Below are 13,868 nucleotides of genomic sequence, written 5' to 3' on the forward strand. Positions count from 1 at the left end.
TAGATGGCGCGGGTAAAATCCCTTGGCTAAATTTTATCAGGAACATGTTTGAGATGATGGCCACAACAAAATATTAAGCAAAACTGAATGCTTTAGAAGGGCTTTAAAATTGGTGAGCAAAAGGAATCTGAAAATCAGATACTTTGATTTTGCTGGGAGGGTAACGGAAAATAATGAACTATAAAAGTAAAGGTGGTAGCGCATACTCCTAACTCAGCGTGGCATCCGACCTTACATTACTGTGGCTACAAATGAGGATCATAGTTTCCTATTAACATGGTTCAGTTTAAATATAGTACATCAGTTATTTGCTTCTACCAACAGACTCAAAGGGCATGGCACCTACCTCCCTGCCTCTGTGACAACTTTTCGACACTATGCACTTTACATCTATGCTTTTTACGTAGTTTTTATTGGATAATAATAAATAAAATAAAAAAATAAAAAAGTTTAACTCCCCCCCCCCCCCCCCCCCCCCCTTAACATCTACATTTTGTTTAATGCAGACCGCCACTGGCCATACCTACAACTGCACATGGTTTTTATTTGCCATTCTGTGGCTAATTCTTTAGTGCAGGTAAGGAATATTCCTTACAAATTTCTCCTGATAGTGGAACATATACTTAGGTCTGTGTCTCAAATAAAGGACTACCAACTTTGAAACAACAACTCAGAACAGCAGGTTGAACTATTAAGAAAAATAATGTAATATACATTCAAGTCAACGTTTTGCAATACCTACCACCAACATCCATCTGGACACCAGGTGTTAAGTGAAGAAATTCTGATTTGTTGCTCACTCTTGAACTAGAAATAAATCCAAATACGAAATCAGACTGTTCCTCAGCAAGTTTTACCTGAAAAATGCAAAATAAAATGTTCTTCAATATCAAACATGTGAAAGTACTAGGCAGTGAGAAAGGAGTTTGCTCTCACTTGCCATCGTCTGCGGTTACTTTAGTGCTGGAAACAATGGTTCCTTTGGATTCATTGAAATATTTCTTTATGGAGCAAGACTATCATTGTTGGTTCACAAACCTAATCATTCTCAATATTAAAACACCATAACGAACTAGGCCTCCTTCTGGTCTGCATCAGATTGAGAGGCCCTCTTGTGGAATCGGATGCAGGCCAAAGTAAGCCCAGGTAATAGGTGAAAGGCCAAGCAAAAACAACAAGTGATGGACGGAATGCTGAACATTGTCAAACATTCACCCCCAGTACAGTGATCTGGGCCTAAATCCATCATTTGTTTGCTGCCCATGCCATTCCAGTTTGGACCCAGCCATATGCAAATCAGTCTTGACCCTGTTCCCCATGGGAACAGTCCAGCCCGAACTGCTAGGCCAGGTCTTCCCTGGACTGGAAACAAGCATCCTGGGACCGGTTTCGGGGTTTCACCACTCAGCCAGGCTAGCTTAAATCCAGTGGCATGGGAAGCACGGGACCCACTGGGAGTGAGTGTTTGCATTGTTCAGCACTTCGTCCATCATCCTTTTGTGTTGCTAAAGTTGCCCTAAGTGGGAAGGGTATGTCCAGACGTGGGTCCCTTGCTCACTGTGCCACTGGATTCAAGCTAGCCTGGCTGATGAAGGGTGAAACCCTGAAACCGGTCCCAGGATGCTTGTTTCCGGTCCAGGGAGGACCTGGCTTGGCAGTTCGGGCTGGACTGTTCCCATGAGGGAACAGGGTCAAGACTGATTTGCATATGGCTGGGTCCAAACTGGGGTGGCATGGTGAGCAAAAGAACGATGGATTAAACCCAGATCTGTGACTGGGGGTGAGTGTTTGCATTGTTCAGCACTTCGTCCATCATCCTTTTGTGGTGCAATAGGTGAAAGGCCAACAGCACCTCTTTGAGAGTGCAATTTATTCATGTCACCAGGGGAAAAGTTCACAATAATCAAAAAGGGTGAAATCCATATACAGGCTTTTAACTATTAGTGCCCTGTGGAAGACCCCAGTACAATTGTTTGGGAGTTGTAATGTCAACGATATTTAACTTTTTTGGCTGATAACTGCATCAGTACCTTGGATCAAAAGTTAAGCTTCAAGCCACACATATGAATGTTGTTGTCTTCATCCAAAACAGCCAATTTTTTTAAAGATAATTTTTGTAGTGCATATTTCACCTCACTTGCAATGCGGCACGCCACTTGGAGCACCTGATTTAGGTTATAATAGGACTGTCATCAATTCACTTTTTGAGAGACACTGAACATTTTGTTGACGTGGAATTTTACATCTCAGTATCCCAACAGTAGAGTATCCATTTCTTTGGTTAGGTTTGGCAGGAATATAATACATTGATAGTAACATTACTGGCTGGGATGTGTTGCAATGGTTGTCATAAACATCAATTAAATAGATCCAGATAAGTCAATCCCCACCCCCAACTGCGATATGCGCAGAAACTAATAATAAATCATTTTAGGTACCACTCCAAAATCTACGGAGCTACAATTTCAGATGATCAGACGTTTGACAATATTTGCACAAATAAAAACAATCACATTAGGACACAAAATAGACAAGTTTGAACTAACCTTTGCATAACAGCCCGTTAGGCTCGGCGATGGCAGACTTCTGTCAGAGCTCAGGTTTTAGTCCCTTCTCCCATCCATTTTTGGGCCCCACTAAGACAGGGCTAGTTCAAATCGAGGTCTTGGGTCCATGGAAGTGTCAAGCTCTCTATGGAGGCTTACTGAATGTAAAGATGGACTGCATGGGAGCCCCAATTTCCTCATATGGCTAGCAGGCGCGGCCCGTCCTTTTGGGCGGCGGGGCCACACACCCCCACCTTTTGCCCCTCATGAAGAGTGTGTCAGGCTGAGCAAAGGTCAGCCTGACAGACACTCTTCATGTTCAGGCAGCCAGGAGCAGACATGGGCGATTTGCGCAGGCTCCTTGCTGCCTGAGCTGAACTTTGCTGGGCTGAGGAGGTCACAGCTCCTATGGGCGTGACCTCCTCGGCTCAGCAAAGGTGCTTCGAGGCCCTCCCCTGGGTGACGAGGATAGAGTCACCCATTGACTTCGACCTGGGCGCTTCAGGTTTAAGCCGTGAAGCGCCACAGGTGAGTGTCAATCAGTGACACTTCGTCACAGAGTGGGGTGGGGTCAGCAGTCTCACTAACTGCATCCCACTCTGACGAGGCTGGGACTGCTGCCTTCCCTCATTGGCTGACATAAGGAAAGGTAGCAGTCCCAACCCTCCTGGGACCTTCGAGTGAGTGTGTGAGTGTGCGTTGCCCGTCCGCCCCCCTCCCTCCCTCCTAAGGCTGCCGGCCGCCACTGATGGCTAGAACACTAAGAGCTAGGAGGACCACCGTCTGAAGGTATCCTATCCTGCAGCTGTTCACTTTATCTTGAGCTTCTCTCAGCTACCTTGGGTCTCTCCAAAAGTTGACTCATGTTTCATCAGATTATACAATTTGCTCGTCTTGCAGAGCTGTTTGCATCCTGGCAGACAGTTGGCCATTTTCGTTAAGATGGTGGAATCAACAAACAAAGAGACTACGTCATCAAAGGTGTGCTTAAAACTATGGTGAGAGCGTTTCCAGAGGCAGGGCCGGCTGCCGAAGGATTTGGGGTGGCCAGCGCAGCGCTATGCATACTATTTCTGATTTAATGATTTAAGTTGCTGTGCAGGGGCAATACCACAAGATGGCAGTTGTGTATATTGTGGACCCACTATAAACGCCTTTCAGTGCAGTTTATTAACAGTGCAACTATCATTTATTGTGCCTCCACTCCTATGTAGTTGCCATTTAGTCCACGGCGCTATATAGATTTTGCAGATTAAAATAACGAGTGCACTGCGGCCGTGTTGCAAATTGTATTGGGATTTGTGACGCAATACAGATCTCACTGGTTACAGATATAGCGGAACTTGTGCTGCCTGTGACCGGCTCAACATTATAAGGAGCATAGAAATGTTTTTTTGGAAGGATTTTATGTGAAAAAATGTCATGCAGCGAGAAAAGGGAGGCATGTTAAACGCGAGCTACGCTTTTCTCAGCGTGTAATTTCATAACGGATTAAACGTCATTCTTTAGAGCGGGCATAGATGAGCAACTAATAGGAGAGCTCATCGCTTTCTGTGTTAACATGACAGCACCATCTAGTGGTCAGTTTTGGCACAGTTTTATTCAAGTTAAAAATAAGTGTCAATAGTGACTGGCATGTTTTCAAATAACTGGGTTGTAACAGGATTTAAATAACCTGGCTAACTGAAGACACGTCAAACATTGTTTCAGGGATTTGCACACTTTGGTGCAGATCATCAGTTGCACATTAAAAGTAGACTCAACAGCGATTGGCACTCATATGAGCATCTGCGGCAGTAAATACAACCTGGGAAAGCAAATAAACTGTGCGCACCAGAGGTATTTTATCATTTCAGCGCGCTTGATCATTTCTGCTGGGAGCCTGAGGCAGTGTGTTTTCGAAGCGCTGATATTGTGATGCAGTAATCCTAGGTGCGCGCATTTAAGACTACGCTGAGAGAAACCCCAGCGTGCACATCACTTTTTAGCAGCATTTTGGCTTTATGTCCAAGCTAAAGCAATTAATGTAATTAGTACATACATCTAACTTTATCAACAAGGATAAGGAAAAATGAAACAGCAAGCTTAGTGCTCCTGTCTTGGGCATTTTTTTTTTTTTTTTTTTTTTAAGATCTTCCTTTGGCCTAAGTGGTCATTATCATGAGCAAGGTCAGCAGAAAAAAGGAAAGATTGGAGCATGACCCTTCACTGATGTTGGATTCCAGAGTACAGGACAAAATATCCACGGATGAGGGGAGCCTAAATGACGAACACACTGTCCCTACTCTGGACACAGTCCTGCAGACTATTGCTGCAGGCAAAGGGGCAATCGAGTTTAGGACTGACTCCTTAGTAGCAGACATGGGTCTGTTACGAGTCAACCAGAGGCGGCCGACTGACCGCGTTTCATCTCATGAGCATGCCATTGATGATTTCACGCCCGAGATGGCATCAGTGAAAGCTAAGCTACATTGTACGGAAAATAAGTTTAAAGTTTTAGAGGCAATGGCAGAAGACACTGAAAATAGAGCTCATTAAAATAACCTAAGAGTTATCGGTCTGCCGGACAGTATTGAGAGCACTGCTGCTAATTTGATTGACTTTTTACAGGCATGGCTTAAAGAAAAGGTGGCCCCAAAGGGCATCTCCGCTTACTATGCTTTACAGAGTGCTCATCGTGTTCCCTCGAGGCCCCTGTGACCAGGTGCGGCTCCGTGTCCAATTGTGGCAAAGCTATTACTTAATAGAGACCGTGATCACATTCTAACACAAGCCAGACTCTGAAGAAATATTATGGTTGAAAACCATAAAGCCATGTTATTTCCAGACTTCTCGTGCGAGGTCCAAAAGCAGAGGGTTTCATTCACAGATGCCAAGAAAAGTATTTGCCTACTTCGCATATCGTATGCTATGTTGTTACCTGCCAAAATGAGGGTGGCCCTTGGTGATGAGGTGCATTTTTTTTAACTTTACTACTCCACAGTCACTTTGGGAATGGATTGATGGCCTTCATCAACAAAAAGATGAGTTCAAACTGAAGAAAAACCAACGTAGCCAGAGAGCACCTAAAAAGAGTATCAGAGGTGTTCAAGGAGCTGCTCCATCGCGGTTACAGGTGCATCATGAAAGTAGGCAGGTTGTAGAGGCGATAGCTGCCTTGCGTAATGGGGAGGCTGCTCTACCAACTGTCAATAGAGAAAGTGATCAACGTGACTCAGTGAATGCTGTAATGTGGGGTTTTGTAGTGGGGCTTTAACATGAGGCGAATATTCTGTTTGTAATTTTAAGATGTGTGCTGCGAACACAGCGCTTCACCCCCCTTTGTTATGCATTCATATGAGTTGAATGATGTCCGACTGTTTTGGATGAGGAGTTGTCTGCTTCTGGTCCTAGGGATAGGGAGTTGGTTTTATTAGGTTTTGGTGTTTAGGTACGGTTATCCCGCTCTGCTGCTTTGGGGTATCATTATAACAAGTGCCACTGTCATGTGGACTACAGTTATCACTATTTGGTTATTCTAAATGACGACCTCAGTGAAATATAATTTTGTATCCTGGAATGTCTGGGGTCTAAATAGTATGTCTAAAAGTTACAAAGCGTATTCTTATCTTAAGAGACGTGAAATTCACTTTGACCTTCTGCAGGAAACACATCTTTACAGATCTGAAGGATTGGCTCTTCACAAGAGATGGCCGACCAAGTATGTGCTACCACTTATTCAGCATTTGGGGTGAGACCTGGGGTATCCTTTCAAAACACGAATGAACTTGTGGAGCGGAGGGTAGATTTGTGGTTGTCTCTGGGAGGTTAGCAGGACCTGACCTTTCTGTTGTCGGAATTTATGCTACTAATACAGACCAGAGTGGGGTTCTTCCGGACCGGTCTAGGGCCTTGGCACCTTACTTGACTCAGCCCACTTTATTAGGTGGGGATTTCAACTGTTTTGCAGATCCAGCATTTGATCATTCACATCCACCATTAGGGGATTCTCCTGTTAACCGGACAGCTAGTAACTTTAGGGCCTGGCAGCAGCAGTGGGGGCTTGCTAACTCTTGAAGGGGGATGCACCTGATGGCACATGGCTAATCATTTTACTCAGGCTTACACAAACTTCATGTTCAGCTGGATACCTTTCTAATCTCACCGACAATACTGTGTACTGCACCATGGACAAAGTATCTGTGCTGAACTATTTCAGATCACAACCCTGTGTTAGTCTTTCTGAATTGGGGGTGTGTGTACCCTTGCATTCCGATTTGGCGTTTAAAGGTAGAGGTCCTAGATGATATTATTTTTGAAAATACTGGAGGTGCTATAAATGCTTACTTTAATAAATATGCTGAAACAGCTGCTTCCTCTTTGAATGGGATGCATTTAAGACAGTGACCAGGGGTCGCTGCATCGCAGAAGTGGTTGAGGTGTGCAGACCTTTGGTTGGTGTTGTGGAGGTAATCCTGCTGTTAAATATCCCCTGCTTGAGGAAAAGGAATTACTGGCAGCCCAAGTTGAAAAATTACATTACTTTGATTATAAGGAATATTTTAATCGTTCTCATGCGAAGCATGCTGAAGCAGGATCCCTTTTGAAATGGCTTATAAATCCACAAATACGGAAATCTTTGATTCTGGAGCTTGACTCTGCTGCAGGTGAAGCATTATATAACCAAGCTGCTAATAATGCTGGCTTTCATGAATATTTATACTTTCCTAGATGCTCCAGCACCTAGAGCACCACCTCAGGATATTGAGGATTTTCGATCAATAAGCCAACTGCGGGTCCTCTCTCGTGAGGATGCAGATAATTTGGGGAGGGATATAACTATACAAGAAATTAGAGCCGCCATACAAATTATGGCGTATGGTAAGATTCATGGAAGAGATGGCAAACCTGTAGAGTTTTTTGCTGCACACAAAAATGAACTGGTTCCTAGATTGGTGGAAATGTATTCTACATTATGGAAGACAGGGCACCTGCCAGTGTCTACATGTGAGGCGCTGGTCATTCCTCTTTTGAAACCTGGTTGCCCTTCAATGGATGCTAGATCCTATAAGACCATTGTCTATGCTCAATGTATATTACAAAATTCTGAAGATTCTTTTTTTTTTGTCCTCATCACACTACTCCACTCCAGCAGGGGAAATCCTTGGTTTGTATCTCAAGGGGTGTGGGCCCCTGAGTATCAACGGGCCACACCACCTGTTTGACATGCACCAGCTCCCTCTTTCCAAATAACTCAGCTGAACGAGCAACCAGCCCATCTCACTTGTGCAATAGTCTTGCCGGAGTACAATCTGGAGGGCAGAAGGACCTTTAATCATCGGACTTCGTTCAGAAAACACTTAACCCATTAGAACTCATTGCTTGACCACCATTCTCCCAAATCCACCAAAACGCATCTCTGTTGCTAACTGGACCAGCCTGTTCCAAATGGCAGATCTGATTAACCGACGTTACCCACTCGTGGACTGTGGGGGGTGATGACCAAGTACATTTACGACAAATCTCACGTCGGGCCAAAAGCATCAGCACAAACAGCAAATACTCGTGGTGTATGGCCACTTTCTCGACTTGAGTCACTTGATTACATAGCCCAAAAAATAATCAAAGGGTTTATCTCCAACTCCAAACGATGAGTTTCCTTAAGAATTTTTTCAATACCTTCTCAGAACTTACCCAACTTCGAACACTGCCAAAAAATATGAAGATCATCTGCCCTGGGATGGCCACCACGAGGGCAATTCTTCTCTATCTTCCCAATAACAGTCAAGCCAAGCGGGCTTTAATTCAGGGCGTTAATACAGTGTATAATATTCAGAGGCTCATCTCAGTCTTAAATGATTATTTTGTGGATAAGCAGAGGGCAGCTGTCATGGAAATACACACTGAGAAGGCCTTTGACAGTTTAAGCTGGGAGTTCTTATAGTCTGTAAAGGCTCGAATGGGTTTGGGTGCAAGATTTTTTTGATGGATCAAACTACTCTATACAGGCCCTAAGGTGCGGGTGCGTACTGGCAGAATGGTGTCTGAACCCTATGATGTGGGACTAACAGGGGTGTCCAATGTCCCCTTTATTATTTGCTATCACTATGAAGCCTCTGGCCAGTTGTGCCTGCACCGCAATTTTTATCATGAGATCGAGGTCCTTGGGCAAAACCCATTTTGCAGCATTATATGCTGCTGATATGCTGCTCTTTCTCTGAGATGTTGGGATGGATTTGCCTATTTGTACAGACTTATTAACCACTTTGGTATAGTATCTGGGCTACATATTAATTGGCAAAAATATCACCTGTTTCCACTCTGCAGGGAGGACGAACCATCTGTAAATTTACATGTGCTTAATTGGAGCACTACCTGCATTAAATATTTGTGTGTTAAAATATAACGTAGCCAGCAAGATTTATTAGATGGGAATAGAGTACTTAGAACTAGTATTAATTTTTGGCCAAGCTTACCATTATACGTGGCTGCAGAAAAGCGGTGGCTAGGATGGTGGTGCTACAAAGGTTGCTCCATTTCTTTAGCAAGTTGCTGGTGCCTCGCCAATTGTTTACGGAACTGGATTCACTACTTCTGGAATTGCTTTGGGGAATAGGTAGGCATAGATCAGGACAAAAAATCTAAGCGCCCTGTAGTGGAGGGAGGGTTGGCTGCTCCTGATTTTGAATCTTATTATCTGGCGGCTCAACTACACTGGCTAAACAAGCGGGTTTACTGTCAAATGAAGCCTGAGGAGGGTGTTATTGACTCAGTGCCTGATTTGCAGGAGGACTCATTGAAAGTCTTCTTGCTTCCTCAGCAGAGACTGCCTGCAATTTCTCAAGAGCTCCTAGTGATACAGCAGTGCTAGCAACGTTGCCTGCAGCAAACCCAGTCTAGATACCTTACTCGCCTCATAGGTCATTAAAATGGATGAATATAGTGGCCCAGGTAGGAGCATCAGCAAGGACTTAAAGGTGGACTACCTTTGGGATTAACCGTGCTGAGGATTTATATCGGGATGGATAATTGCTTAGGTCTGAAGAACTGACTGAAGAATTTGATATACTTAGAGGACAATTTTAGTACACTGGGCATTGGATGCAACAGTAAGGAATTACTGGAGAAATGGAGATGCTGAACCTGGCACGCTTCACGTGCGTCAACAGCTCTGTACAACAACAGGGTGTGTAAAAGAGATCACATATCTGTATTGTGCGATTCGTGAAATATTCTCTCTCTTCTTGCAGAGTTGAAAATAAAATTGAAGAGAGACTTAGAGCTCAAAATTAAGGATGTGGACTTGGATAGGATTGTACCACATATACCAGCAGCTGTCTAGAAATGCTACGTTTAATTAATTTCTGTATCCAGCATAGACCTTATCTAACACCTGACAGGATTAACAGGTTCTATGTGACTGCTGCTGCAAAAAGCCGTAGCTATGGATATGTTTTGTGTGTGTGTGTGTGCGTGGGGGGGGGGGGGATGAGTAATTGTTCCACATGGTATGGTCCTGCCCTTTGTTAGCAGGATTTAGAAAGGAAGTAATAGAATATATTAATGGAATAACCTTATGGGATATCCCTTGTACAGCCCCAGCCTGCCTCCTAGTGTGGAAGGGCTTGGGGAAGGGCTGGGGGGGAGCAGAATATCCTCAACCCAAAAATAAAAAAACGATTAGATTTACTGACTTGGGTTTGGGTCTGGCAAAACGAGAATTGCCTGTGCACTCGAATCCGGAGCATGGTCCTCAAATTACTAGATGGCGTAAGGAAATGGTTAAATGGGCAAGTTTGGAGAGTGCTGTGTTCATGCGAGAAAGAGAGGGCAAGGAAAAATGTATAAGGTTAAAGCATGGGAACACCTGGTGGATAGTTTGTTGGCCCCAAAAGCAGATACACATTTGTCAACTAGCTCCCAAAGTCCTTGCGGGTGAAAGAAGAGAATTCTAGTTTAATTCAGATATATTGGGTGATTAAGGGCACTACTGTGATATACTTTTTCATGTGGAATATTTTGGCACTTAGTGTTCTTTCTCTAACCTGTACTTTTGACTCCACAATTGGCACACCCTGGCATCCAGGTAAGTCCCTTGTAACTGGTACCCCTGGTACCAAGGGCCCTGATGCCAGGGAAGGTCTCTAAGGGCTGCAGCATATCTTATGCCACCCTGGGGACCCCTCACTCAGCACAGACACACTGCTTGCCAGCTTGTGTGTGCTGGTGAGAACAAAACGAGTAAGTCGACATGGCACTCCCCTCAGGGTGCCATGCCAACCTCACACTGCCTATGCAGTATAGATAAGTCACCCCTCTAGTAGGCCTTACAGCCCTAAGGCAGGGTGCACTATACCATAGGTGAGGGCACCAGTGCATGAGCACTGTGCCCCTACAGTGTCTAAGCCAAACCTTAGACATTGTAAGTACAGGGTAGCCATAAGAGTATATGGTCTGGGAGTCTGTCAGACACGGACTCCGCAGCACCATAATGGCTACACTGAAAACTGGGAAGTTTGGTACCAAACTTCTCAGCACAATAAATGCACACTGATGCCAGTGTACATTTTATTGTAAAATACACCCCAGAGGGCACCTTAGAGGTGCCCCCTGAAACCTAATCCAACTACCCGTGTAGGTTGACTAGTTCTAGCAGCCTGCCACACTCAAGACATGTTGCTGGCCACATGGGGAGAGTGCCTTTGTCACTCTGTGGCCTGTAACAAAGCCTGCACTGGGTGGAGATGCTAAAGCTCCTGCCTGGGGGAGGTGTTAACACCTGGCGGTGAGCCTCAAAGGCTTACCCCCTTTGTTCCAGCACCACAGGGCACTCCAGCTAGTGGAGTTGCCCGCCCCCTCCGGCCACGGCCCCACTTTTGGCGGCAAGGCCGGAGGAGATAATGAGAATAACAAGGAGGAGTCACTGGCCAGTCAGGACAGCCCCTAAGATGTCCTGAGCTGAAGGGACTAACTTTTAGAAATCCTCCATCTTGCAGATGGAGGATTCCCCCAATAGGGATAGGAATGTGACCCCCTCCCTTTGGGAGGAGGCACAAAGAGGGTGTACCCACCCTCAGGGCTAGTAGCCATTGGCTACTAACCCCCCAGACCTAAACACGCCCTTAAATTTAGTATTTAAGGGCTTCCCTGAACCTAAGAATTTAGATTCCTGCAACTTACCGAAGAAGACGACTGCTGAGCTGAAAACCCCTGCAGAAGAAGAAAGAAGACCCCACCTGCTTTGGCCCCAGTCCTACCGGCCCGTCTCCTGCCTTCTAAAGAAACCTGCTCCAGCGACGCTTTCTCCAGGACCAGCGACCTCTGAATCCTCAGAGGACTGCCCTGCTTCAAGAGGAACAAGAAACTCCCGAGGACAGCGGCCCTGCTCCAAAAAGACTGCAACTTTGTTTCAGAGGAGCAGATTTAAAGACCCCTGCAATCCCCGCAAGAAGCGTGAGATATGCAACACTGCACCCGGCGACCCAGACTCGACTGGTGGAGAAACAACACCTCAGGGAGGACCCTCCGGCGACTCCGAGACTGAGTAACCAAAGTTGTCCCCCCTGACCCCCACAGCGACGCCTGCAGAGGGAATCCTGGAGGTTCCCACTGACCGCGACTGCCTGACTCTAAAATCCCGACGGCTGGAAAAGACCCTGCACCCGCAGCCCCCAGCACCTGAATCAGTGCAGGAGTGACCCCCAGGAGGCCCTCTCCCTTGCCCAGGTGGTGGCTACCCCGAGGAGCCCCCCCCTTGCCTGCACCGCTGAAGAGACCCCTTGGTCTCCCATTGGAAACCCAACGCTAGTTTGCACACTGCACCCGGCCGCCCCCGAGCTGCTGAGATTGTACTTTTTGTGTGGACTTGTGTCCCCCCCCGGTGCCCTACAAAACCCCCCTGGTCTGCCCTCCGAAGACGCGGGTACTTACCTGCTGGCAGACTGGAACCGGGGCACCCCCTTCTCTCCATTGAAGCCTATGCGTTTTGGGCACCACTTTGAACTCTGCACCTGACCGGCCCTGAGCTGCTGGTGTGGTGACTTTGGGGTTGCTCTGAACCCCCAACGGTGGGCTACCTTGGACCCCAATCTTAACCCCGTAGGTGGTTTACTTACCTGCAAAAACTAACATTACTTTACCTCCCCCAGGAACTGTGAAAATTGCACTAAGTGTCCACTTTTTATGTAAAAAGTATATATGCTACTGTGATTATTCAAAGTTCCTAAAGTACTTACCTGCAATACCTTTCAAATGAGATATTACATGTAGAATTTGAACCTGTGGTTCTTTAAATAAACTAAGAAAATATATTTTTCTATAACAAAACCTATTGGCTAGATTTGTCTCTGAGTGTGTGTTCCTCATTTATTGCCTGTGTGTATGTACAACAAATGCTTAACACTACTCCTTTGATAAGCCTACTGCTCAACCACACTACCACAAAATAGAGCATTAGTATTATCTCTTTTTGCCACTATCTTACCTCTAAGGGGAACCCTTGGACTCTGTGCATACTATTCCTTACTTTGAAATAGTGCATACAGAGCCAACTTCCTACAAGCAGTTTTAGCGGACGTAAGATATGCATAAAATTTACAGTAGCAGCAATATGTTTGAATGCTTGTCGATGCATGACATATGAGATACTGATTAGCACTTTTAATCTATTAATTATAGTTATGAGTATTTCTTCTTTTTAATCTTTTAATCTATTTATTATAGATTTCTGTGTACATCTCCTTTTTAAAGCAAGTTATTGTATATGCAGTGTGCATCATTTATGATTTGTAATATATGCCCGTCTCTATTACACTAAGGCCTATTTAATAAAAAATTATTTAAAACTAAGTCTGCCCCTGATTATCTTTGACGCTGGGCTTTTGAGGCTCGGGAGGCTAAACCAAGTGTTTTTTCTTCCATTCTTTTCCACAGTTGGTGTTGTGTGTCCCTCATCCCACACGACAGTGGAGTATAAACAATACACTAAGAGGAAGAAACATGACTTTTTAACATGTGGGCTCAGACCTCCATAGAGCTTCTAAATGGATTGAATGAGATAGTGACAACAGTGACAGCTCTCTCCCAAGGAATAATCGCTGTCCTGAAAGACTTGCAAGATCACCTAAAGAACTGAAAGTAAGTAAACCACAGAATAATGATTGCTGGATGCAATGAAGGTTCAGCTAGTTACATCAGAAAAGATGTAGGAGATTTTGAGAAAGTGAATATAAGAACATTGAAGACAGTACATAGTATAAGGAGAAAGCCTGGAGATCACAGTTTTGAGGAATGTGCATTCATCTATCTACAAACTTGAAGTCAAAAGTGGAATTCCTAGAAAAC

The 13,868-nt window shown here is 45.0% G+C and overlaps 1 protein-coding gene across 1 annotated transcript in view; it reads right to left on the reverse strand.

Moving 5' to 3' along the window:
- Window positions 1-13,868, reverse strand: part of UMPS (uridine monophosphate synthetase) — a 101,137-nt gene that overhangs the window by 9,901 nt on the left and 77,368 nt on the right. The window contains exon 5 of the mRNA XM_069224640.1: window positions 743-857. Coding sequence (XP_069080741.1) covers window positions 743-857 — 115 coding nt within the window. The remainder of the gene's footprint in view (window positions 1-742; window positions 858-13,868) is intronic.

Source organism: Pleurodeles waltl, chromosome 3_1 (assembly GCF_031143425.1).
Source record: "Pleurodeles waltl isolate 20211129_DDA chromosome 3_1, aPleWal1.hap1.20221129, whole genome shotgun sequence".
Classification (NCBI taxonomy): Eukaryota; Metazoa; Chordata; class Amphibia; order Caudata; family Salamandridae; genus Pleurodeles; species Pleurodeles waltl.